This window comes from Gossypium raimondii, chromosome 10, assembly GCF_025698545.1.
Source record: "Gossypium raimondii isolate GPD5lz chromosome 10, ASM2569854v1, whole genome shotgun sequence".
Classification (NCBI taxonomy): domain Eukaryota; kingdom Viridiplantae; phylum Streptophyta; class Magnoliopsida; order Malvales; family Malvaceae; genus Gossypium; species Gossypium raimondii.
The window spans coordinates 8,705,125-8,732,777 of record NC_068574.1 but is presented as its reverse complement, the minus strand read 5'-3'; the positions used below and the strand labels follow the sequence as shown (position 1 = coordinate 8,732,777).

General features: G+C 34.5%; 1 protein-coding gene and 1 non-coding gene across 2 annotated transcripts; one reads left to right on the top strand and one right to left on the bottom strand.

Moving 5' to 3' along the window:
• Positions 1 to 23,215: 23,215 nt before the first annotated feature.
• Positions 23,216 to 24,576, bottom strand: LOC105775239 (uncharacterized). The gene is made up of 5 exons (XM_012597769.1): positions 24,385 to 24,576; positions 24,006 to 24,340; positions 23,588 to 23,849; positions 23,353 to 23,446; positions 23,216 to 23,241 (listed from the first exon to the last, which is right to left on the bottom strand). The coding sequence occupies exons 1-5, from the start codon at positions 24,574 to 24,576 to the stop codon at positions 23,216 to 23,218; spliced, it is 909 nt and encodes a 302-aa protein (XP_012453223.1).
• A 535-nt stretch (positions 24,577 to 25,111) lies between these two features.
• Positions 25,112 to 25,218, top strand: LOC128034365 (small nucleolar RNA R71). The gene has a single exon (XR_008190491.1). It is a non-coding gene; the product is annotated as a small nucleolar RNA R71 (small nucleolar RNA).
• The last annotated feature ends 2,435 nt before the right edge of the window (positions 25,219 to 27,653 follow it).

Below are 27,653 nucleotides of genomic sequence, written 5' to 3'. Positions count from 1 at the left end.
AGTTAGGACCAATGTGGAATTATCTAGATTTCTCTTTATTTTTCTGCATTCTCATCAGCAAAAACACCATGGAAGGGTTTCCTTAAGTTGGTTCTTCCTATTTGTACTGCAGGTAAGTTCAATTCTTGATTATTTCTTGAAAATTTTATGTTTGTGTGACTTTTACAACTTGGCCCACTTGTTGAATTCATTAGTTTTTGATTTTATAAAAGAATTTAAAAGTTGCTATGAATATGTACTGGAAGTTTATGATGATTTAGCATGGAATTAGAGCTTTAAATTGTTCATATGCTGATTTTATTGAAAGAATTGAATAGAAAGTGAATGTTTGGGACCTAATAGTAAAAGAGTTTGAAGATAGAGTTATATGTGAAAATTCTGAATTTCAATAGTTGTGTAACAACTTATAATGTCTAGGTAAAGTATTAATTGAGAAAATTAGATTAATTGAGGGGTTAATTGAGAAAGGACCGAATTGTATAAACTGTGAAATTTGGGGCAAAATGGAAACCAACATTTTGCATTAAAGCAGTTTTGGACAGCAGCAGTAGTCTAACTTTGAAAAATCACCAAAAATTGTGAGAATTGAATTAGAGGATTAATAAAACATGAAATTAAAGCTTATTGAGTCTAGTTTTTCATAGAAGAAATTATGTAAGTAATGGAATTGTAAATTTTGAGATATTTGAAGTTTAGTTAGACCAAGGTAGAATGAGTTCGGAATCCCCTGTTCTGACTTTGGAAAATTGTTAAAAATTGTAAAAAAATAATTATGAGTTATAGTTTATATGATTAGAATCCTTAATGAGTTTATTTTCAAAATAAATAAACAGAAACATCATTCGCATTCTGTACAATTAGATAATTAATTTTTAGTGAAGAGAGGTCAGAACTGTCAGACAGCAAAACAAGGGAAAATTTAAAGAATAAAATGTACTATTTGGCTAAACAAAAAATTCTGAAATTTTTATGGTAAGAATATATGTGAATCTAGTTTCGGGAAAAATTTACGAATCTTAATTTGGAGTTCTGTAGCTCTAGGGAAAATTAATTTGATGACTCTAACTCAGACAGATAGCTTGAATTTTACATAGAAGAAAATAGTGAAAGTACGAATAATGTTGTTTAAATGTGTTATACACATTAAGGATGAGGAATGGAGAGGAGGTGGAGGAAAATTGGGAAATATATGAATGATTTGTGTATAATTGGTCATATGTTTGATTATAACTGATAAACGATGAAATATTAATGATGCTTATATTTGTGTATTATTGGTCATGGTTTAAGCTCATGTGTGAAAATGAAGTTCCATAGTATGTGTGTATGGTATATTCGGTATATGATTTTGCATGAAATAATGTCATGAATGGTTTATCATGTGGTTAGTTCCAAAAAGAGTTATGTTTAAATACACTAGCTTCCAACTATGGTTGAATGATATGTTTATATCTTGTGTGATGTGCATAGGAACAAGTGTGGAAAGATAATGAAATAGTAAGTTCATATGGCTGAAATTTAATGATTAAATGTTAATTTCATGAATTATATAATGTATGATGAAATATATATTTATTTTTGAAATGAGAATAAAATAAAAATGCGAAAACTGAATAAATGATCAAATTGAGCAGAACGTCGGATTTGAGTACTTCTGATCAAGTGACAAAGTGATAAGTGGTAGCTTTAGCTACACTTATCTGATCAAGTGACAAAGTGATAAGTGGTAGCTTTAGCTACACTTATCTGATCAAGTGACAAAGTGATAAGTGGTAGCTTAGCTACACTTATCTGATCAAGTGACAAAGTGATAAGTGGTAGCTTTAGCTACACTTATCTGATCAAGTGAAAAAGTGATAAGTGGTAGTCTAGCTACACTTATCTGATCAAGTGACAAAGTGATAAGTGGTAGCTTTAGCTACACTTATCTGATCAAGTGACAAAGTGATAAGTGGTAGCCTAGCTACACTTATCTGATCAGGGACAAGTGATAAGCGATCATACGTAAGACCATAGTTATACTATGCCAAGAGGAAGTGAAGTACTCAATTTTCCGTAACCGTTCCCTAATTTGATTAAGGATGGTAAGTGACAAATGGGCCCAAAAGAATTAAAGCAAATGGATAAGTGGTTGTGTATTTATAACAGGATGATGTTGTTATTTAAGCTAAAGTGATATTTTCATTGCAAAATTGAGAATTTCATAAATGTGTTATTGAATGGTATAATTGATAAACATTGAGATAAATGGTAAATACGTATTAGTGTTGAACTTAATGTCATTGAATTGTACATGAATTAAATGGAAATTGCTAGTGATATGATTTAAATTGTGAGCATGAGAAATTGGGAATTGAATGAAATGGAAATGAAGCATTGAATTGCATGAGTATGTATCGGGTCTCGTAGGCCCTAATTATTATGATTATAATATTTTGAGGATATATTGTGAAAAGTTATAGAAGCATGTTAATTATTTTGAAAGTTTTAATTTAGATGAAATTTTATAACTCGGTTTAATACGTTTACAAGTGTATGTGTTTTGGTAATGCCTCGTACCCTATTCCGGTGTTGGATACTGGTAATGGGTGTTACAGTTCCATTGTTTCTAGTTAAGTCATGCCATACACAAGTCATGTACCCAACATATCGACTATCGGCTTGATCATCTTTAGAGCATAAGCCTCCACTTATATCAAAGCACATGAGTTACATACACATGGTCTTTACCCGTGGATTTAGGTAAATCACACAATGAACGCCACAAGTGGATTAATTCACGAACGGATTCAAAATTAATTCATCTTGGGTACAATCTAAGAATCATTCTTCCCGATGAATACATCTATGTCTTTACCCGTGGAGTCAACTGCTTCGATAGCCAAGACTAGTCATCTCTCCAATTGGAATTGTAAACGACATAATAATCCTTCTAAGTATTTGAATCAAATACTCATTTTGATTCTTTTATGGAATTATAGACTCGTTTAGATTATCTACTGAAGTAAGTTGTCTTTCTTGCAATGTAAACGTTCTTACAATGCCAGTTATCATTAGTTTGAACTTAGACAATCAATGAGCTAAAATTTTCTTATCACAATTTCTCTATGCATGCAAAACATGAAAGATAGAAACACAAAAGACATAATAGTGAAATGTGAAATTAACTTTATTTATTTATTCATTGTTCAAATACAGAGAAAATAATTGCATGTTTACTACAATATGAACACATTTTCTAACACAAGATCTTTGGTAGAAGCTTTCTGTATTGCTATATAGGTGGAAAGAATTTTAAGAACTACTCCTAAGAAGGGATTTCTAGTTGACACTAGTTCACTGTCTATATTTAACTCACCACCACCCTCTTATGTTGCTACCAGACACCCTACTTATTCTCACTAGAGCTCATTTGATCAATCAACTTAGTCATCATCTACAGGGTTAATGGCTTCAAAGGGATCCACCAAAAAGCTTAAGTCCAGCCTTGATGGCCGAAAGTAGGGGTGAGCAAAACTCTATTCAATTCGAAAAATTGAAAAAAAAATCGAGTTTCGAGTTCAAGTCGAGTTGAATTTCAAATTTTGAATAATTTGAATAACAGATTTGTGTAACTACCATTTTGGTCCCTGTCAACTTTGAAAATAAGCATCTTGGTCTCTCTCAACAAAAATTACAAAAAAAATTAAGATAATTTTAAAATTAAAATTATGTATAAAATTTCAAATTTTATATTTTAAAAATTATAAAATTTTTAAAATACTAAAAATATATATATAAAAATTTAAATTTTAAAAATTTTCTAAAATAATAATTTTGGGGACCTAATTAATGATTTAAGTTTATCATACTCAAGTATCTTATTATTATTATTATTATTATTATTATTATTATTATTTTGCTTTGAAAAAATTTCAAATATATATGGTTTCAAATTTATGTGCTCTAACATGGAATTAGTCATAATGTAACAATATCTTTATTTGACATGTTTACTTTTTTAATTTAACTCGAACAATTTCACTTGATTCGACTTGACTCAAATTTTATTTCATTCGACTTGATTCGAAAAAATTTCAAATTGAGTTAGGATGATAAAATAGGGCTCATGAACTTGATTAACTCAAAATGTTTTCACTAGATTGAACTCGATTCGATCGAATGCTCACCCTAGCTGAAAGGAAACAAAAGGGACTTTATTTTTAGTGTGGTGCCAAGGATCACACTAGTCACAAGAGTTAGTTGTATTATATGTTGTTAGAGTCACTAGGTGAGGAGGAGTTTCAGGAGAGTTCAAAGCAATTGAAGAACCCTGCTAGTGAAGGGGATAAAAAAAAAGCTTGTTTTGTCTCTCCATGCAATCAAAGAATCTCAAGGCCCTCATACAATGAGATTTGAGGCAAAATTGGGATTAGTCAAAGCTATTTTTTTTGTGGACTCTAAGAGCACACACAATTTCTTGGATACCAGGCTAGTTACCAAGTTGGTGCTACCAGTAGGACAGCAACATCAATTAAAGGTCATTATGGCTGATGGTAGGCAATTACTTTTGAAGCGATGTGGTGCAGTACTTGGCATCTAATGGCTCTGTTTAGAAGTTGTGAGACCCAAATTCTTGTTAAAATAAATACAAGTGACAAGATATGGGATCTATGAGGGTGAAGGTTGTACCCCATCGTAGATCCCCAATAAGCAAAATATTGGATCGAGGTCATAACTGGGGGTGGCCCCCGCGGTACGATACATACTGAACAAGTGGAATCCGTATAGAAGTTTACTTCCTCTATTTGATGTTGATTAGAAACAGGTGTTTTAACCTTACTGCATTACTTCTATTTGACTTTGATTAGAATAAGCTTTTAAACCTATAAATAGACGTAATCGTCTCTCCTCTTGTATCATTCAAATTCGACATAGTGAATTTTCTTCTTATTTTTCCTATGATTTTTTCCCCGAAAGGGTTTCCACGTAAAAATTCTGTGTGTTCTATTTTTCTTTTCTTTTCGTTGAGATACATTGCCATTATCGACATTCCATTTTTCACAGGCTCCTTTCTCTAGGATCCATAACTTGGAATTTTTGTTCCATGGTGATGCATTTCTCTAGTAAAGGTATTCCTTGCACAATTCAAGGCATTTTACTATTAAACATAAAGTTAATAAGTGAGAGATAGGTTACAAAGTGCTTTTCAATTATCACTGCTAAAATAGATCATTATGTTCTGCTAATGACTAGTGTTGACCAAGTAGTCCTATTTATCTCTTTTCTTAGGAACCTACCAGAGGAGTTTTAGTTACTAATAGATGAGTTTATGGACATTTTTATGGTTCTTACTAGTTTTCCACATAAGAGACTCCAAGACCATAAAATTCCTTTGAAGGATGAAGGAATAGTGGTTAAAGTCAGGCCCTACAGATATCCAGTGATGCAGAAGGCTGAGCTACATAGATTGATTAAGGAAATGTTCCAGGATAATTGCAATCCTTTTGATTCTCCAATAGTGATGGTCAAGAAAAAAGATGGCACGTGGAGGCTTTGTGTGGATTGTAACACCCTATATCTGACCTGGTCTCTAAGCCCAGATACGGGATGCCACATTACCGTCTCGTCTCATGTACATTGAATAGGAAGCTAGATTTAAGCAAACCAGTCATCTTTTGATAACCCGTGTAAGTTTTATGTCGTCCAAATAGTTAATTAACATTGTTATATGCAAATCATTCATTAATCGGTCATACATACAACCAGAATCATGTATAAGGGCTAATTAGCAAAATTTCATAAAAATGAACGTAAGTATTGATATTGACATTAAGGTATAAATATTTTCTTTAAGTGGTATCGATACCACTTGGGAAAACAAAACCAAAAGAGCATATTGTTTCTCAACAAAAATCTCATTCATCGAAAAGTATCGGTACTAGCTAAAAATTATCGATACTTTAGTCCCGAGTATCGATACTCGAGATTAGGTATCGATATCAAATCTCTATCCTGTTTTCTTGTACATTTTAAAACACAGAGGTATCGATTTTAAATCCTGAATATCCATAATCTGCCCCTAGACATAAAAACACAACATGCATATGTAATGAACTTATCCCAAATCAGATTCTAAGTATTATGCGTCACTTACTTCGATAAATAATAATCCTACGGCTAACTTTATCAGTTCAAATCGTCTAAACGGGTCCCGACAAGATACATCAAACCATCATTAAAGTTTATGAACATAAGCGAACATATAAACTCACAAATTTCCAAAAACGAAATAACGAAGTTGGTAAATAATCTAAATATATCATTACACTAAACAAGTCTACCACATTATATAAATAATAGAGCACCTACGATAAACAACCAGCCTTTCTTGGATCACTCCCTCGGAAACCACACCACCTACATAGGTTGAAATGAGTGGGTGAGCTTCAACAAGCTCAGTGAATGCAAGAATTTTCACAACGCAAACATGTCGTCGCGCAACCCAACCTATCATTTACTCACAAGTACCTCATTCTTAAGTCTAACATTATATAGTATCAACTTATGCATCATCTAATAGGTCATTCTCACAACGCATACATACTCATTCAAGCATAGAACATGTTCCACACAATTACATAAATATGATAAGATGACACTTGGATTATGAAACATATGGTGAGCTCTACTATCACACATCAGATACACGGATCTCCATTACACCACATAAACTCATAGAGTCAAACATGTCCCAAAACTGAAGCATATATGTAACGCTCTCCTCATTTCACCTCACATGTCCCATTGAATGGAGCTTAACTCTCATTCCCTTATCCCTCCAAACATGTCCCAAGGTCTCAACTAATGCTTCCCTAGCTCATAGCAAGCTCTAACGAATCTGAAGTTTTACACAGAAATCATACAATAACCATAGTCAGATAACAACCAAAAATTCACTCAAACCAACTAACACACAAGCTTTAAGCTAAGTTCCCATGTAACTTAAACTATTAACACAACAAACTTCAAATTCTAATATCTCAGTCTATATTCAATATTTTTGCCTAAAATTAGTTCTGTTCATCTAATTAATCATTTACACCTAATTCACAACCTTCAAACGAGACAAATCTACTCAATTCATGGTATCGACATTTTTCGACATCTTTTGGGCAATTTTTATAAAATTAATTAAAACATGAGAAATCCATAACGAAATTTCAAGATTAGTTTAAAACACTTTTAATCATCTAAAACAAGTTGAAAAACACTTTGAAACCAAGTTTTGACTCAAAATCTCAAAATCCACCATTAATGACTTAATTTTCGGCTTTTGCTTAAAACATGCGATTTGAAGGCTAATAATTCAGTTTTAAAGACTAGATATCATAAGAAACTCATAGGAATTCAAAATGTTACCTTTGACAGAAGATTTGACGAGTTTTGACACAACTTCAAAAAACCCACGTTTAGAGAAGATGATGAAATCTATAGAGTTTTTGATGTTTTTCTTGAAGATTTATGATAGTAAATAACTTAAGAGTGATAGGTAATCAAGGTATTGTGATTTGGGAATAAAAAATTAATAGAATAATGAGGAAAAGAATAAGTGGTGGCACAAAGAAGAGGAGATGAATGTTTAACGTGAAAATTGTAGGTAGGGGGTGGCTTTTAGGTTCAATTTTAAAAATTGGTTTAATTGCCACATAAATATTCATTGTTTTGACTCTGTTACAAATCATTCCTTTCTCTAGAATTAAGGGTTTCTAGAACACTTTTTCAAAATTTGGTTTAACAATTAAGATGTCAAAGTCGAAAACATTATTGAGTACTAATCTTACAAAATTTTGAGCTCGTCTAAGCTAAAATTCCTAAAATACCCTTAAAACTCTTAAACCCTATTTTGGGGTGTTATATGGATTATAAGCAACTCAATTAGGTGACAGTGAAAGATAGATTCCTTATTCCAGTAATTGAAGAACTGTTAGATGAACTTGGACAGGCTAGAGCATTCTCTAAATTGGACTTAAGGTTTGGATATCAGCAAATTAGGATGTTTGATCTTGACATTCCAAAAACAGTTGTCAAAACACATGAGGGCCACTATGAGTTTTTGGTAATTCCCTTTGGCCTCACCAATACCCCTTCTACCTTCCAAGGCCTAATAAACTCAATTTTTAAACCACTGTTGAGAAGACAATCTTGGTATTTTTTGATGATATCTTGGTTTACTCCACTACTTAGTTGGACCACTTGATACATCTCAGAGAGGGTTTCTTAATTTTAAGGCAACATCAATTGTTTGTTAAGTAGATTAAATGTTATTTTGGCACTGATAGAGTGGAATATTTAGGGTATATTATTTCCCAATGGACTGTTTCCATGGATCAATCTATAGTGGATTGTGTGATGAATTGGCCACTACCTATATCCTTAAAGAATTGAGATGGTTTCTAGACCTCTCAAGATACACTACAGAAGATTCATTAAGAATTATGGTATCCTGGCTAGGCCTTTTACCGATCTCCTCAAGAAGGATGCTTGGTAGTGGATTGAATATGCTACTGCTACTTTTGAGCGACTGAAGGAAGCTCTATGCTTAGCACAAATCTTGGTCCTTCCCAACTTCCAGTTGGAGTTTTGTGTGGGTACTAATGCTTCTAGATTTGAAGTGGGGGTAGTCCTTCAACAACAAGGGAGACCAGTGGCTTATTTCAGTTGAGGGTTAGGCATTAGGCATCAAGTCTTATCCATTTATTAACAGAAAATGGTGGTTGCATTGTTAGCTGTAAAAAAGTGGCATTCTTATCTTGTATGAGGCATTTAAATATCAAAATCGACCATCAAAGTCTTATATTTCTGACTAATCAAGTGTTCATTACTCTCTTCCAACAAAAGTGGGTTGCAAATATGATAGGGTATGATTATGAAGTGGTTTATAGGAAGGGCTCTAGTAACGCTGCAAGAAACGGTCCTTGAAAAATGGGCAATTCTTACAACTCACTGACAGTACCATCAATTCTCACCTCCTTTCAAGGGACCAAACTTCTTATCAGGAAGATTCCAAAAACTTAGAAATTGTGCTTAAAGGTTCAGCAACAAGGCACCAAGCATCCAAAGTACAATTGGGATGGCAGGTTCCTTAAAAGGAAGGGCAAGATTGTGGTAGGTGATGTGAGTAATCTCAAATATGAATTGTTTCAGCTTTTCCATGCAAGTGCCTTAGGTGGGCACTCAGGGGTCTAGGATACCAAAAGAAGAATAGGCGACTTATTGTATTGGAATGGACTATCCAACGATATTAAGAAATGAATAAGGGAGTGCTCTATTTTCCAAAAATAGAAGTAAAAAAATATGGCTTCTCCAGGACTGTTGTAGCCTCTTCCAATACAAGAGAAGGCTTAGTCATCAATTTCTATAGACTTCATAGAGGGCCTTCTAAGTTCATTGGTATAAGTGTCATTTTGGTGGTGGTGGACCGACTGACTAAGTACGGTCACTTTATTGCCTTATCCTATCCATTTACTATTGTAACTATAGCTCAATTGTTCATGGAAAATGTGTACAAGCTACATGGTGTGTCAGACTCGATTGTCTCTGATATGGACAAGGTATTTATAAGCACCTTCTGGCAAGATCTATTTCAAAAGATTGATACTAGGCTTCATCTTTGTACTACCTAAAATCTAGAGACAGATGGACAAACTAAGGTTTTGAACAAGTGTCTTGAGAGTTACCTAAGATGTATGTCTGGTGACAGGCCACAAGATTGAGTGAAGTGGCTTTCACTTGTTGAATGGTGGTATAATTCTAAATTCCACATTGCTATTCATAAAACACGCTATGAGGCATTGTATGGACAAACACCTCCTCCTTACATGCCATATTTGGATGGGGCATCTTTGGTGGCCACTGTTGATAGAAGTTTGCAACATTGAGAGGCTATAAGGAAGTTGGTCAAGTTTTATCTAAACAGAGCACAAGATAGAATGAGACAGCAGGCAAACAGACACAGGACAGACAAACAATTTGTGGTAGGGGACCTAGTCTATTTGAAGCTCCAACCTTACAAGAAATACTCTGTAAATAGATTGATGAATCAAAAGTTAGCTCCTAGGTTTTTTTGGATCTTTCAAGGTAGAAAAAAAGATAAGGAAAGTAGCTTACAAACTGCAGCTGCCTCAAGGCTCTTGAGTCCATCTCAAATTAAGAAACATGTGAGAGCTGTTATTGTGTAAGCTAATTTATAAGTGATTGATGATAATGGATCTTAGACCAAGGAGCCTGTTAGAATCTTAGACAGGAGAATGGTAAAGCTTGGGAATGCAGCAGTCACTGAAGTATTGGTTGAATGGGCAAATTCCTTTCCAGAAGATACCACTTGGGAACCTTTCCAACAGATCAAAGATTCTTTTGCTCATATAGATCCTTAATGACAAGGGTCCTCTTCGAAGGGAGAATATTGTTATGGAGTAAAACTCATGTTGGGCCTGAGTATTGGATTATAGTTGATTGGGCTGAGTTGTAGGCATAGGAGAGTTAAGCAAAATGGTACATAGAGCAGGGTTTAATGAAACGCATCAATTGATCATAATTTCAGTCTATTATTTTAACTACTTTTGAAAGCTTTAATTCCTTTATTTCTTTTCATCCCTATAAAACCGGTGTAATAGCAGTGTCAATTATGGAATGAAAACAGTTATTTACACTAATTTCTCTCTCAATTTCTTCTCTCTTCTTCTTTTTCTTCTTCTCCAAGTTATGTTTCCTTCCTATTTTTTTGATTCTAATCATAACAAAAAAAAAGTTGTCATTAAAGCAACCTAATTGTTTAAGATAGTGTTGTGAGATGCAGTAAGGGTTTTCTAAAAAAATTACTGAGAAGAAAACATTTTGAAATTTGATTCACCTCTGTGATTGGGTTTTTATCTTATTACCCAAAATGTTAGAGTATAACATGATATTTATATAGCTGAGATTGGATTCATTTAATTCTTTTAAGCATGATGTGTTCATGTTATAATTTTTAGGGTAAATTACATTCAAAGCCACTAAATTATTAATAGGTTTACATTTTGGTCACTTAACTTCAAAATGTTACAAAATGATTATTGAATTATTCAAAAAATTTAATTTAAGTCATCGAACTATTAAAATCTCTAATGTATGGCTTTCTTTGTTCGTACCGGCTACACCAATCAAAATCTCTCCTTCCCCTTCTCTATTTTTTTTATGAAATGGATTTGAACATCATGAATATGTGAACCAAAATTCAAACAACTTTCTTCTTCTATCTCCGAAACTAACCATCAGATCGACTTGGTTCTAAGATATGTTCTTCTACTAGTTGATGGGTACTAATCCATCGTACCAGTCATTGAATCATAACTTGAAGCTTGCTAATTGGACTTTTTTTTAAAAAAAAAATCTCAAAAACCTAGTGAGTTAAATAAAATTTTTTTGAATAGTTCAATGACTTGAATGAAAATTTTTGAATAATTCAATGACCATTTTGTAACTTTTTGAAGTTGAATAACCAAAATATAAAACTTACTAATAATTTAGTGACCTTGAGTGTAATCTAGTCTATTGGTGCATCTAATATAAGGTTTTGAAAGTATGAGAAGAAAAACAAAAATTTCATTGATAAGTGACCCTACTTATACAAGTAGAAAACTCAATAATATAAGGTTAGTTATTCAAAAACAACAAATGATAAAATATTTAAATTCAAAATTAAATTCAAAATTTAAAGAGATAAAAACTAACTAAGATTTGGTTAAAGCTCATATCACTAATACACTCCCCTCAAGTTTGGGGTTGTGGGACAACACCTAACTTGGAAAGTTGACGAACGAAGGCAAGTTTGGGTAAGGCTTTTGTAAATGTATCAGCAAGCTGATCGGTAGCATGAATGTGATTGACTGGGAAAGTTTTCCACCATCTTGGACAATGTGAAAATCAATTTTGACGTGCTTCATCTTGCTACGCATAATAGGATGTTGACACTGATATGTGGCCCCAATATTATCACAAAAAATTTGAAAAGCATGAGAAAGGTACCTGATGTTCTTGCAAAAGATGCAACACCCGAAGTGTTTTAGTAGCAACGACAATAATAGCCCTATATTTAGCCTCAGCGAATGACCTAGCTATAGTTGGTTGTTTTTTGGACAACCAACTAATAAGAGTACGCCCAAAGAAGAGAATATAGCCAGTGTGTTGGAAAATTGAGTTTGGAAAATACAACAGAAAATAACTTTAGGGGAAAACTAGAGTTTTAAAATTTATCAAAAAATAAGAACTTGGTTGTGTTATCTAAAGTAATAAACACTTAATCAAAATCATACATTTATGATTCATCTAGGTTGAATGCTTTGATCGAGTGCTATCCTCAAGCTCACGTCTGCAGAGTGTGGGTTCACTTCGAATGAGATTTCACTTCGAATGAGATTTCACTTCGAATGAGATTTCACAAAATCACGAATGGGGCAATTTCATAATTTCTTTAAACTTCTAGGGTCAAGTTGTAAACAACAAGAATATCTCTAGAAATTTTCTGAAGTAATTTCTTAAGAGGATTTTCTCTCTACAACTTTTCTTGAATTCAAGTGTATGAGAATAATGACCCATGCTCGCTTTACATAGGGAGAATTTAGAGAGAGCTAAACTAGGATTAGAATTAATCACATTAATATTAAATTAATAAAATATTATGTAGATAAATATTAAATTAAATTTAATATCACATATTAATGTTAAATTAATAAAATACTATCTAGATAAATATTTAATTTAATTTAATATTAAATTCCTTAAAATAATAATATCTTTGGAAATTTTAATTTGAAATCAAGTTACCCGGTAGAATCCCACTAGGAGTCTAATTTTTCCACTACTTTACCATCGAAAAATAGTGGTTGCCGGCCGTCCGTCGGCTGCCAAATCGTCGCCATCACAGCTGTTGTGCCCGACAATGCCATCACCAATGCGACTCCCTAGCACCTTGAATCGTTGTCATTTTGCCCAAATGGGCTTGGCTGGTTTGACTACTGCCAGTTCGATATGGGCTAGTGACAGCCTGACCGGTCTAGTCCAACCACTAGTTGGACCGTCAACTCAGTTTCATACACAGAGCCCGATTCAACCAGTTTTTGGGTTTTGGTCTCGAGTTTTGGCTCTTAAGTTCAATTTTTTATCTCGGGTCCAATTTTCAAGTTCAATTACCCATCGGTCCAATTTTCTGACTTGAAAGTTAATTTCCAAAAATACCATATTTATTTTAATTAATTTGATTAATTTAATTTTAATTGATCAAAATTAATTTTTCAAGAAAATTCTTTAATCAAATTCTCTAATTGAATAATTCAGACAACCACCTAATTTAATTCCACATCAATTAATTAAATTATTTCCAAAGTCGTAGAATTTTCTTCTAATTCAAATGCAATTTGATCGAGCTTTTTTAAGCTAGCAGAGGATCCAATCAGACATATACAATTAGGCTCAAACAATTGTAATTATGTCTAAAAGTATCGTTCCGGTAATTCACAATTTACTTAATCATGGATTTAATCCATCAAACTGCTTTGTCCAATGACTTCGTCATGTGTGTGTTACCCTCATATGATATCCTTAATTCCTTTGAGTTAAATTCGTTCACTCAATACAATCTTATTTTATCTCATTGTCACCATTGTGTCTTCTTAATGATTAACATAACCATTCTCAACTAATGACTGTGATAAATAACGCATTCAAGAACAAGCAACCCGTGGTCACGTTCCATATTTATCAACCCGGACAATGTCAATTAGAGGATATCGTTAACTCTTTAATAGAGCTTTGAATTCTATTGTTGCTAATTGTAACACCCCAATCCCCAACGGTCGGTTGAGGTGTTACACGGAAAGCAGACTTATACATGGTTCCAAGGTATAACAAATGAACTAGGCATTAACTCAGAAAAAGTCTCAAAGCACAAATGACTAACTGGTATACACCATAATGTATACGTAAATGAGTTTAAAACTTTCAGTTGAGATCTTTCCTTGGAAAATACAGTATTACTGGCAGTGGTCATAACCTATAAAACAGTTTGGCGTATACAAGCAGAATACACTTCACAAAACATAATTCATAAAACTTATTAAATCCTTCATGGTTATCATTTAAATAAATCTGTAGTTAAATAAATGTACTTTATTACAGATTCAAATTCAAATTCAAATCAAAGTTACACGTCACCCCTAAAGAACATATGTATGTTACAAAACAAACATAGGCAAAGCTCACTACAGAGGTCGCTCTTTCTAGCTGAGTTCCTCTACAAGCTTACAATGATGTACCACTTAGGTAAGTTCAAAAGAACTTAGTGAACTCCAGAAAAGAAATGACTCAACCCTTTAGATGAAAAACATAAGCAAAAATGATATTGCAACTGTAAACTCATGCACATAAACTAATACACCAACTCTACACGCCGAGACATTCAGGCGAACACTCCCATATCATTGGCGAACACTTAACCATAGTGGATAACATTTCCAGGCGCACTTTAACATCGAGAAAACTCTAATATTTGGTGTATACTTTCTTCCTTAACATCGGGAGGGTACTTTCATCCTTACACCAAAGAGAAATTTAACCCTAATAGAGCTGATACTTCTCAACCAAATACAATCTTTTCTAACACATATCTCTCTATTTCAGACATCTCATCAGACTAAATCATACATACCTTCATTATGGTAGATTCTGTACACCAAATACCAATACTTAACAAATACACTATGTTTCCAACACAGAAAAACAGGGAACAAAACTTACCACTGAACATTTAACTTTTCCTTTTTGTTAGCAATTATACATAACATTTAACATATACAGAGTCATATTAATTTACTCTTTTCAATACGTAACATATGTCACATACAGAGTCATATTAACTTATTTTTTTTCAAATCTTTCACTGGGTTAAACCTTGGATCCCTCAATTACATATCAGAATAGATATCACATTTCTTATCATTTCGAACACTTGGGTGTTCCTGTGAGTTCAAGGCTCTTTTCCATGGTTAGTAACTAACATACCTTACCAGTGGCACATCATATTTTCCCATTTGGTTAGCAACTAACATGCCCTACGAGTGGTCTAGCATATCTGCCATTCTAATTTCCAACTAACATGCCCTACCAATGGCTCTTCATATCTGAATACCGATTTTATACCCGAGGAATTCGTATCCGTTTCATGCCACAAACACACACACACATAAAAGATTACATGCAATAGATTCACAAAGTTCCATGACGATGGATCCACTCAAACTTTAAGTTATGACAACTATAATTAGTGATATACGCAAGATAGAAGGAAACTCAGAAAAAAAAAAGAAAAACAAACTGGATACTCACAGATAATTCCAATAAGGTTTGTTACACTATCTCTATTGCTACACGCACAAACCTTTCTTACTAATTGATTACTTGCTAAATTTTCTTCAACAAAGAACTCTTTCTTAAGTAGGATACCAGGGTATATCAGAGAAAAAGAAGAGAGAAGAAGAATCTCAATTACAAAAGTTTTATTGATATATATAACTTAGACAACTCTAGTACAACTTACACGTGGCTAACATGCAAAGCTAACTCATACTCTATTGTGGCCAACATAACTATTCTTAGCATCTCACATAATAAAATAATCATAAACTTTAGGTAATTTCTAATTGAGTCATAATAAAAACTTAACTAAATTTGAACGGTAAACACATATTTTCAAACGGAAAGTAATTGAGTCCACAATCCCACAACCCACTACTGAAATATACTAACAGAGGGATCTATCACACATCTTACCAGAAGAAGATACTGATTGGTCGGTTCCTCCCAACAACTACACCCAGACACAAAACCAGAAACCTAACACTTCACCAAAAGGCTAACCCTTCAACAAAAATCAAGACATACCTACTAGATTAATTTAACAGTCCACCACTCATGGCGTATCAAACAATACAAAATACAACACTGGCGGATAGAACACAACTCAGTCTTTTCTTAGCTTAATCTTAACCAACTATCTGCCCAAACAATTCACCAATCCATGACTATGCCGCGCGGGATATTACACTAGTAAAGTCATTCCATACACTAGTCATGTACCCAACATACCGACTATCGGCTCAATCATCTTTAGAGCATAACTCTACACTTATATCAAAGCACATGAGTCATATACGCGTGGTCAGTGACTAACTTAGGATTTAGGAAAATCACACCATGAATGTCACATTAATTCACAAATGGATTTAGAATTAATTCAACTTAGGTCCAGTCCAATGTATCATTCTTCCAATGAGTACGTTTATGTCTCTATCCGTGGAGTTAACTACTCTCATAATCAAGACTAATCATCTCCTTAATTGAAATTGTAGGCGACATAATAATCCTTCTATGTATTTGAATCAAATGTTTATTTTGATTCTTTTACGAGATTACGGGCTCGTTTAGATTATCTACTTAAGTAAATTATCTTTCTCACCATGTAAATGTTCTTACAGTGCCACTTATCATTAGCTTGAATTTAGAAATCAATGAGCTAATATTTGCTTGTCACAATTTCACTATGTATGTAAAATATGAAAGACAGAAACACAAAAGATCTAATAGTAAAATATGAAATTAACTTTATATATTTATCCACCGTTCAAATACATAGAAAACAGTTACATGTTTACTACAATATGGACACAATTCCCAACACATTAGTGGATGCACAATTTGTTTTCAGAGTGATGATTGATTCATAAGCCATAATCTACAATTTGTTTCAAGTATCAACGGATTCGTTTGACTACTTTCTAGTGAGTTTCTCTAGGAGAGTGCATAAACTAATAAATTTTATTTGTAATATCCCTTTAAGTGAAGAACAAATACTAGAGTTTTCCTAAAACTCGTCTATACTATGTAGCATCAGTAAGATTGGTCCCATCATGAAGAGTAAACCGCTGCAAAGAGGTAATTGGAGAAAGCACACCTTTACTATCTTGCATATTTGTTTCAATTAACAAATCAAGAACATACTTGAATTGGGTTAAGAACAAACCATCAGTGATATGAAGAACTTCAATTCCCCCAAAATGCTTTTGCATCCCAAGATCTTTAAGAGGAAAATTTTTAGAGAGGGAAGAGATAACTCGTTGAACTATTATAGGATTGTTTTTGGCAATTATGATATCATCAACATATACCAGAATATAAAGTGTAGCTATTGCATCTTGTAGAATAAATAATGAGGAGTCACACTTGGATCTTTTAAATCAGACAGATTGCAAAAATTTGGTCAATTCCTTGTACCATTGTTGGGGTGCCTACTTAAGCCTAGAGGTTGCCTTATAAAAACTTGTTCATCTAAATGACCTTGCAGGAATGCATTATTAATGTCAAGCTGATGTAAAAGCCAACTTTTTTAAACTAATATAAAAAGAACCAAACGTATTGTTGGTCGAATGATAATCCACACTAGTTGTTTAAGTAAACCCTTTTGCAACAAGACATGCTTTGTCACGATCAAGAGTACCATCTAATTTTTACTTGATTAGAAAAATTCATTTGCAATCAACAACACTGATATTGGGGTTAGAAGGAATAAGTTCCCAAATGTTATTTCTGTGGAAAGCATCATATTTTTCCTTCATAACGACTTGCCAATGAGTGCATTTAAGAGCCTATTTAAAGGCTGAAGGGACAACTTGTTGAAAAAGAATGGTTGTATAATCACTAAATTTTCTTGGTTTATAAATATTGTTTTATGATTGTGTAACCATGCGCCTCGGTGATGATTCGAGTCGTTTAGATTGCCCAATCTTAAAATGGAGAAGTCCCGTTCAATTTAAAGTTTGATGGAATTTGGCTGAGTATAGGCTTTAAACAAAAGGGGTTTGAAGTATTTTAGATATGATAAGTATATGGTTTCGGCTAACAAGAAATAAGGTTATAGTTAAGTCGATGAATGTGGATGGAATAGAAAGGCTAAAGGTTGAAGAATGAACCAATACTATATACAGTATTGACCCGAGACTTATAAAAACACTTGAGATGGCAAATGATAGAACCTTGACCCACTATCTATAAGAAGATAGGAACCAAAGGCATAAGGGTGAACGCCACACTCGGTTTAAGAGTGATAAGTTCAAAAGAAATAGGGTGACGCCACTAGCTAAGCTAGATAAGTCAATCTAAGTCTTAAAAGAACAAAGAGAGTTGAATCAAACTCACAATGTTATAAACATCCATAAAAGGATAAAAAGTATATTGTTTAAATTGTCTCAATTGTCTAACCCCAAAATTATTACAAAACAAACTATTTATAGCTAAACATCTTGTTAGTCGAATACACTTAGGGAGCTGAATGGGCAGCAAATATTCAGCTTTAATAAGTTGAAACTTCTTGGAAACTTCCTAGAACATCCTTTGAAGCTTCCTTGAAGGTTCCCAGCATGAGAGACGCCAATGGACAGCTTCTAGAGGCCTTCATTCAGCGGGAATTAATTTGGAGTGATTGGGAGCTAAATTGGCTTGATAAAATTCAGTCAATGGGGTAAACTTGTTTTAATTGAGCTGGCTTGAATATTTGGATAGTCTTGAACTTTAATGAGTAGCTTAGGGTACTCAATAGCCTTTGAATGTGAACCAACGAAATTGAACAACCCTTGAGTGTGAAAACTCAAAACCGAATGGCCTTGAAGTGTGAATGGAATTTTCCAGCTTGTGTGAAAGCTTTTAAGGCTGCTTTGGAGAGCTTGATAGCCAGCTTGGGGAAAAGAATCAGCAGCTGGCTTTTGCTTTTGCAATGACTGAATAGGTGTGTGGAGAAGGGCTATCAACAGCACACCTTCTTTAATTGTCGTCCATGCATGTGGCTACACCATTTTAATCCAACAAATTAAATTAGTTTCAGACACAATTAAATTCAGCAGCAACTAAACTAATTAATTTGGAACATGTAATTAATTTTTCTAAGCTAAGACACATTAAAATCAAACAATAACTAAGACACAAATTAATTTCAGTAGCAGCCAAGACACATTAAAAATCGGTATTAAGCTAAGACATATTAATAACATACATTAAACTAAGACACATTAAACACTACAATTATTAAATTCAGATTATAATTTATTTATGAGCTGAAATTAATTAACTACTTAGCTAGACGCATGAAATTATTCCAGCATGAAATAGTTTTAGGAAAAAATAAGACAGACGCAAGCTAAAATGAACTAAAATGAAATTAATTAAAAAGGATAAAATTGAGCTCAATGAGCTAGAATCAAGCTGAATTGAGCTCCATTGAGCTGGAATCGAACTAAGTCAGCTTGCAAAAGTTTGCAAGCAACGCTTAGGAAGCTGGTCCAAGAGTGTGCTCGGGGCGTGGTCGTATCATCAGACAGTTGGGTGGTGGATGAGAGTGAACAAGTTGATTTTAGGAGCCTAGGGTGGTGGGAGTGTTTTGGGTTTGTGGAGGCATAGATGCTTCCGAGATTATTTGGTTTTTCAGGTAGATTGGAGGTATAGTAGAAGAAGGTAGAGTATGGGAATTGGATGGTGATGAATTGGCAAGTCTATATCACTAACTATAAGTGAGAAGAGGTTGAGTTAGGTTAGGTGGATATGACTGGTTGGACCTAGAGGGAAAAGACATACCTGAAGTTGGTTGACGCAGTTGTTGTTCAATAAGAAATAAATAACCTTATGCAACGGCTTTTGGAGAAGTGGATGGTTGCAATCGTCAATGACAATTGGTGTTAGGATATGTAGAGATTCTAGTAAGACATGAGAAAGATTTAGGGTGCTTTCGGTATCAAAAGGTGTGCACCAATCAATGTGATGGCCTGATGGTCAAGGGTGTTCATCATTCCAAGTGTGGCCTAGATTCAAGTCGCGCTAGTGGCATTGGTTGTTTAGGCTTTTGATGCGGTCGTTGAAAGCACCAAAAATATCTTATCCCTAATAAATAATGAAAAAGAATAATAAAAGGGAAGTAGGGTCAAATCCTTAGGGATTGGATTCGCACAATGTCTTGTTCCGTGAAATCCCAGGCAAAATCTTGCCCAAGAAAACCTGCATTCCTGGAAAAAAAAATAAGAAAATAACAGAATTAAAGGTTTGGATTTGGAAGAGAAAAATAAAATAAAAATAGAATTAAGAATATTGAATCGAAAATTCGAGAAATTAAAAATAGAGTTGAGAGAAAGGAAATTCTTATGGGATGTTCCAGCCTCCAGTTGTCTCGTTCCGCCTTTGGTTCAATCCTCGACTTTTAGATGATCCTTCCCAAACCGAATAAGCTAGTTATAGTGGAAGAGGTTGCCTACGACCACCAGCTCCAAGGATTTAGACTTACGATTTAGTGGAACCTGACTCTAGCCAACAATCGCTTCTGTGGGATCGTCTTATGCTAGATCAACGCTTCTCAATGGTGAATCACACGCCATTTTGTCTCTTGGGCTCGCCAACCTTTGACCCAGTAAGCTAACAAACCGACTGTGCAACCTTCCCAAAATATACAAAGCGGCCGCCTTTGCATACGTTGAAAAGCTTACTTCTTAAGGGCCATGGACAGAAGCATCAACCCCGTAGTGCGGAGAAATGATGAATACTCGGCCATGAGGCTAAGTACGGACTCTAAGCCTCAAGAACTCTTTTTGGGGAATATCACAACCTTCGGCTAGATGGTTGTGGTGGAAAAGAAAATAAATAAAATAAAAATGGAGATTTTATTAAAAGGAAATATGAAAAGAACAAAAACCTAGACTTTTCGGGAGAGAGTATTTACAGAAAAATATGGATGCCTTTTGAGTCACTTCATCCCCTATTTATAGTGCTAGGGGAGATAGTCTAATCCTACTTAAACTCCCAAAAGATAAATACATTTAATTGAAGATAAATAAAGATAAATAAAATAAAATCCTAAAATTAAATAATCCTTAATAATTATCTTAATATTAATTATCCTAATATAATTAAAATAGAGTCTGATAGAATAAAATCTCTTCTTTTTGCATTTCAACCCTTATTTCCTCCATGCTTGCACTTTTGGCACCAACTTTTCCTTGTGTCACACATTGGCTCATTTTATCTCTAAATTCACGCTTTTGACCCTTAATTTTGCTTTTGCCTCAAATTTAGTCCCTATGAGATAAAAGATCATAAATAGCTCAAATTAGCAGGATCATACTCATAATAAATGCATAATTAATACATAAAAATACGTTATTCTAGAGTGTTATCAAATTCCCCCTACTTAGCCCATGCTTGCCCTCAAGTATGGTTCTTATCTACTGTGAAAGTTAGATTCTACCATAAAAGAAATACCACTCCAAAGTTTTATAAAAATCAGTCAAAAATGCATATGAAAAATAAAGAGAACCCTAAGCTTGCTTTAAGTAAAAAAAAAATTCCAATTAATACACACAAAAATTAGAATCGACTTGAATTATTTAATGAAAATTAGGCAAATTACCAAACCTACCAAGACACCCTATTTGTTTCCTCCTTTAGTCCCCAAAATATATTTTTTTATTTTTTATTTATTTTGATTTTGATTTATTTATTATTTATATTTTTTATGCTTTAGGAATATATTGAACCTTTTGACGCGAAGAGAGATGACAGCCAAGCACCCCACCCCGATTACTCAGCCCAGCAGACTCCTAATTTATTATATTTTTTTCTTAAGAACACATCGAACCTTTTGAAGCGAAGAGAGATGGCAGCCAAGCACCTCACCCCGGTTACTCAGCCCCACATGTTCTTAAAAATTAATTCCGGTTAGCGGAGTTTTACCTAACACGTCACACAACCTTTTGAAGCGAAATAGGATGACAACCCAAGCACCCTACCCCAGTTACTCAGTCAGTCACGTTTTTAAGCTGCACTTATAACCACGGAAACATTAAACGACATTTTAATAATAACTTTTTTTATAAGGACTTTAGAGAAAAAAACAATCAAGTGTCAAAAATAAGTCTCAGTAATTACCTTAATAGTCATGAACATATTTTAGCATGCAAACATATTAAGTGTCCACTTTGTATTAAACTTGATTAATTTTACGAAAAGCAAGATAAAATTAACTCTATGAATCACAATTATTTTTAGCCTAATAAGAATAAAATAGTGGAGATGGCATCAATTATGGAAAATCCGTAATTTTATCAAAAAACAAGAATCATGCTTGTAGGTCAAACAGTAGACAATTCTTGGTAAAAATCTTGGGTATGAAAAGAGGCAGGAGATTCTAAAAAAAATATATGGACAAAATGGAGCCTCAAGCAGCAACACTAGCCAAAAATAATCACAGCAACAGTAACAACCAAAATCACAACAGAAAATTACAGTAATAACGAAGATTACCTCCCCCTACTAAAAGCACATTGTCCTCAATATGGATGAAAAGAAATAAATAGGTAGAAAAGTTTAGAAAAACTCTCTGTGTTCTTACTTTCGATCGCATATGATGGTTGGGGTGCAGAGAAACGGTACCGTCGTGGGTTCATGGTGAAAGAGGGCTCGGCGATGGCGCGGCTACGGGTCCGAACCATGGTGGTGGTAATCGATGGTGAGGGAGAATGGTGGAGGGAAGAGCGGTGGATATGGTGGTTTTGTGGGAAAAGGAAAAAAATGTTTTAAAATTTTAGGGTTGGGGGTTAATTTATGCTGAGGGGTGGTGTTTAGGTGCAGGGATAAGGGTGGTTGGCTGCAGGAATAGGGTAGTTTGGCTGCAGGCATTCTGGGCTGGAATAGTATCCGGAATAGAGGCAGTTTGGTACCATGGATAAGACTGTTTGGTTATATTTTTCTAGCTTTTTCCTTTTTCTTCGCATTTTCGCTCTATTTTATCTTAGCAAAAGAAGAGAAATTTATTAATATACAAATAAGTAATAAATAATAAAATAAAGTAATAAATAAGGTAAATATAATAGAATAATAAAATAATAAATAAAAATAAAAATTGGGTTGCCTCCGAATAAGTGCTTGTTTAACATCATTAGCTCGACGCCGTTATTGGTTCTATGGTGGTTCCAAATGGATTTTCTCAACCGTGTGGGCTTGAAAATTCTCATAAAATGGCTTCAACCACTGGCCATTGACTACAAACCGCTTTTCAAATTCTTCACTCTATTTCAATCGCTCCATGTGTGAACACTTCAGTAACAATAAAATGTCATTTCCATCGTGATCGAAGCTTACCTGAGAATAACTTTAACACAGAGTTATATAGTAAAACTTTTTGTCCTATCGAAAAATGCTTCTGAGCTATTCTCTTATCGTGAAACAACTTTTTCCTTTCTTTATAAATACGAGCACTCTCGTAGGCATCATTGCGAATTTTTTCTAACTCTTGGCTGTCTAATTTCCTTGCCTTTCCTGCGGGTTCTAACTCCAACTCTGGTGCCTGTATAACAGAAGGTAACAGTTTAGTATTTGGAGATAATAACTCATTAATAAATTCAAATTTATCAAGTTTATAATTATCTCCATAAATTGACTCAAAATTCTCTTCCACTAAAGAGTCAATTATGTCAATACGATTTACGCTCGAGGTTTCGCTTGGATGGCTAATGGCATTGTAGACATTAAACTTTACGATCTCCCCATCAAACTCCATCGTAAGAGTTCCACTTCGAACGTAGATTTTAGTACTAGTTGTACTAAGGAACGGTCGACCCAGTAGGAGATCTGAAGATCCAGGAGTGCTATCCTCCTCCATTTTGATCACATAAAAATCTGCAGCGAAAATAAGCTCGTTGATTTTTACCAAAACATCCTCAAGGACTCCTTCTAAATGCACAACAGACCTGTCCGCCAATTGAATGATAACACATGTTTTTTTGTCAAAAAAACCCGCATTAAGTGATTCATAAATAGAATATGGCATTACATTTATAGAAGCCCCTAGATCACACATAACCTTCTTAATTCCCAGATGGCTTATTTTGCATGGTATTGCAAACATGCCCCTATCCTTGCATTTTGCCTGCATTTTCTGCTGTAACACTGCAGATACATTCTCACCAATATTCACTCTTTCATTACCTGTTAATTTTCGCTTGTTGGTGCAAAGCTCTTTAAGAAATTTAGCATACCGCGGTATTTTCTTGATGTCGTCCAACAGCAGAATGTTGATATCGACTTTCCTAAATGTTTCAAGGATTTCCTTGTCCTCTTTACCTCTTCGACACTGGTTGAATAGTTCTGGAAATGGAGGTTGAATTTTAGGCAATGGAGGCTTCGGTCGGACCTGTTCGTCTTTCTCGATTTTTCCTGGGTAATTTCTTGGCCAAGATTCCTGTCAGGAATCGGTTTCAGTACCTTTCCGCTTCACAACATCACTGCATTCGCATTTTGTCTAGGGTTTGGTTCTGTTTGTGACGACAGCTTCCCTTGAGAGGTCAATTTCTCAATCGATGTGGTCAACTCTCCGATGGACGTCTCGATTTTCTGTTGGAAATCCTTCGTCTCTTTTTGGAAATTAAGAGTTTGCTGTTGAAAATTAAGAACATTAGTTGCTAACTTATTGACCATGGTTTCTAAAGAATTACCTGAACCTTGCGGCTATTGCGGAAACTGATTTTGGTATGGCTAGTTATTTCATGGATTGGCCCCATAACTTAAGTTAGTATGGTCCCTCCACTCTGGGTTGTAGGTATTAGTGTAGGGGTCGTATCGCCTTTGTGGCGGCCCAGGGAAATTTCCCACAGCATCCAGATGGGTAATGGTATCATCATACAAACTGGGACATGCATCAGTTGCATGATCAAAAGTAGCACATATTCCGCATAACCGGGCTGTCTTCGCTTTTTCTGCAATAAGAGAGTTCATCATATTAGTAAATCTATCAACTTTATCCTCTAAGGTTGAATTACTTAGCTGGTGAACCTTTCTAGGAGTTTCAGTATTGGCTCGAAATAGCTGAGAATTTGCAGCCATCGTGGAGATCAAGTCTCTCGCTTATTGGAGAGTCATGTTGATCAATGCTCCTCCACTAGCGGCGTCTACCATAGTCATCTCCATGGGCTTCAAACCTTCGTAAAAGTATTGGAGGAGAGATTGCTCCGTTATACCATGTTGTGGGCAGCTTGCACACAACTTCTTAAACCGCTCTCAATAATCGTAAAAGGACTCAACTTCTTTTTGCCTTATTCCAACGATCTCTCTTCTTAGCTCAGCTGCTCGAGACGCTAGAAAAAATAGATCAGACCAAGTTGTAATTGATCCAAGAGGTAAATAAAATAATCATTCATTAGCAGAATCTGCTAGGAAAAAAGGGAAAGCACACAATTTAATCTGATCCTCAGTTACCCCCTGAGGTCTCATGCTAATACAAACCATATGAAACTCTTTCAGATGCTTGTGGGGATTTTTATTTTGCAACCCACAAAAAGTTAGCAGTAATTGGATTAGACCTGACTTTAACTCAAAATCGGTATCCACAGTAGGATACGCGATGCACAATGGCGGTTGTTCTGTCGGAGCTTTGTCTAGTTGCCGAATCCTTTGAGCCATTGGTTGGTGTGCTAGATTCGGGTTTTCGTTAACCCTAGCGTTAAGCACTTCTTCTAGTGAGTTGACTTCTACTTTTTTACTTTTAAGTGTTCGAGTAGGGTTTTCGTTAACCCTAGACTCAGCTTCGTTGTCGACTTCGATTTCTGGCGGTGGGTTACTTTGAGTTCCAATCACTACCAACTGCTTTTTCTGTAACTTTGTCTCATTGCGATTGGCTCTAGCAGTCTTCTCAATTTTTGAATCGAACGCAAGAGTACCTAGAGCAGATCTGGTCATAAGAAACAAAAAAACAATATTAGTACATTGCCAGTCACTGGCAATGGCGCCAAAATTTGATGCGATCGTTGAAAGCACCAAAAATATTCTATCCCTAATAAATAATGAAAAAGAATAGTAAAAGGGAAGTAAGGTCAAATCCTTAGGGACTGGATTTGCACAATGTCTTGTTCCGTGAAATCCCAGGCAGAATCTTGCCCAAGAAAACCTGCGTTCCTGGAAAAAAATAAGAAAATAACATAGTTAAAGGTTTGGATCTGGAAACGAAAAATAAAATAAAAACAGAATTAAGAGTATTAAATCGAAAATTCGAAAAATTAAAAATAGAGTTGAGAGAAAGGAAATTCTTATGGGAGGTTCCAGCCTCCAATTGTCTCGTTCCGCCTTGGGTTCAATCATCGGCTTTTAGATGATCCTTCCCAAACCGAATAAGCTAGTTATAGTGGAAGAGGACGTCTACGACCACCAGCTCCAAGGATTTAGACTTACGATTTAGTGGAACCTGACTCTAGCCAACAATCGCTTCTGTGGGATCGTTTTATGCTAGATCAACGCTTCTCAATGGCGAATCCCACGTCATTTTGTCTCTTGGGCTTGCCAACCTCTGATGCAGTAAGCTAATGAACCGACCGACTGTGCAACCTTCCCAAAACATACAAAGCGGCCGCCTTTGCATACGTTGAAAAGCTTACTTCTTAAGGGCCATGGACAGAAGCGTCAGCCTTGTAGTGCGGAGAAATGATGAATACTCGGCCATGAGGCTAAGTACGGACTCTAAGCCTCAAGAACTCTTTTTGGGGAATATCGACAACCTTCGGCTAGATGGGTTTAGTGGCTCATGGTTGTGGTGGAAAAGAAAATAAATAAAACAAAAATGAAGATTTTATTGAAAGGAAATATGAAAAGAACAAAAGCCTAGACTTTTCGGAAGAGAGTGTTTACAGAAAAAGATTGATGCCTTTTGAGTCACTTCACCCCCTATTTATAGTGTTAGGGGAGATAGTCTAATCCTACTTAAACTCCCAAAAGATAAATACATTTAATTGAAGATAAATAAAGATAAATAAAATAAAATCCTAAAATTAAATAATCCTTAATAATTATCTTAATATTAATTATCCTAATATAATTAAAATAGAGTCTGATAGAATAAAATCTGTTCTTTTTGCATTTCAACCCTTGTTTCCTCCATACTTACACTTTTGGCACCAACTTTTCCTTGTGTCGCACATTGGCCCATTTTATCTCTAAATTCACGCTTTTTGCCCTTAATTTTACTTTTACCTCTAATTTAGTCCCTATGAGATAAAAGATCATAAATAGCTCAAATTAGTAGGATCATACTCAGAATAAATACATAATTAATACATCAAAATACGTTATTCTAGAGTGTTATCAGCTTTGAAACTCTATGCCATAAGACTGAGGATAAGAGTCGAGACCTTGTAACTCTTCTCCACCATTGGCGTAGAAAGATAAAATTTATGTATTTTGATAAAAAGTTAGTCTATTACTTTTATTTGAGGAGCAGGCATTAAAAAAAGAAAGGTTTTCTAATGTAGATAATGGTAATGAATTTTTATTCAGAATAAAAAACAAAGTGCGAGAATTTGGGTGATTCAATACTCAATGCCAAATGGAAAAATAATTTTTGTTTGCAACAAAGTATGATTGGGGAGGGGGAAAATTAGGCCGCACATAAAGCCTATCATTACTTTGGCCAAACATCAACTGCATTCTCGAAATCAGATCCTTCACCAAAAAATAAAATGAAAAAAATTCAATAGATGTTTGATTATCTTTACAAAATTGAGAAATAG

Bases quoted from the DNA above. Each gene is read 5' to 3' on its own strand.
- LOC105775239 (XM_012597769.1), bottom strand. From the start codon at position 24,576: ATGGTCAATAAGTTAGCAACTAATGTTCTTAATTTTCAACAGCAAACT. The intron at 23,850-24,005 runs GTTTGCAATACC...ATTGGCGGACAG, and splicing joins AAATGCAAGGATAGGGGCAT to GTCTGTTGTGCATTTAGAAG. The intron at 23,447-23,587 runs GTAAATCGTATT...TCTGTTATACAG, and splicing joins ATCCAAGCGAAACCTCGAGC to GCACCAGAGTTGGAGTTAGA.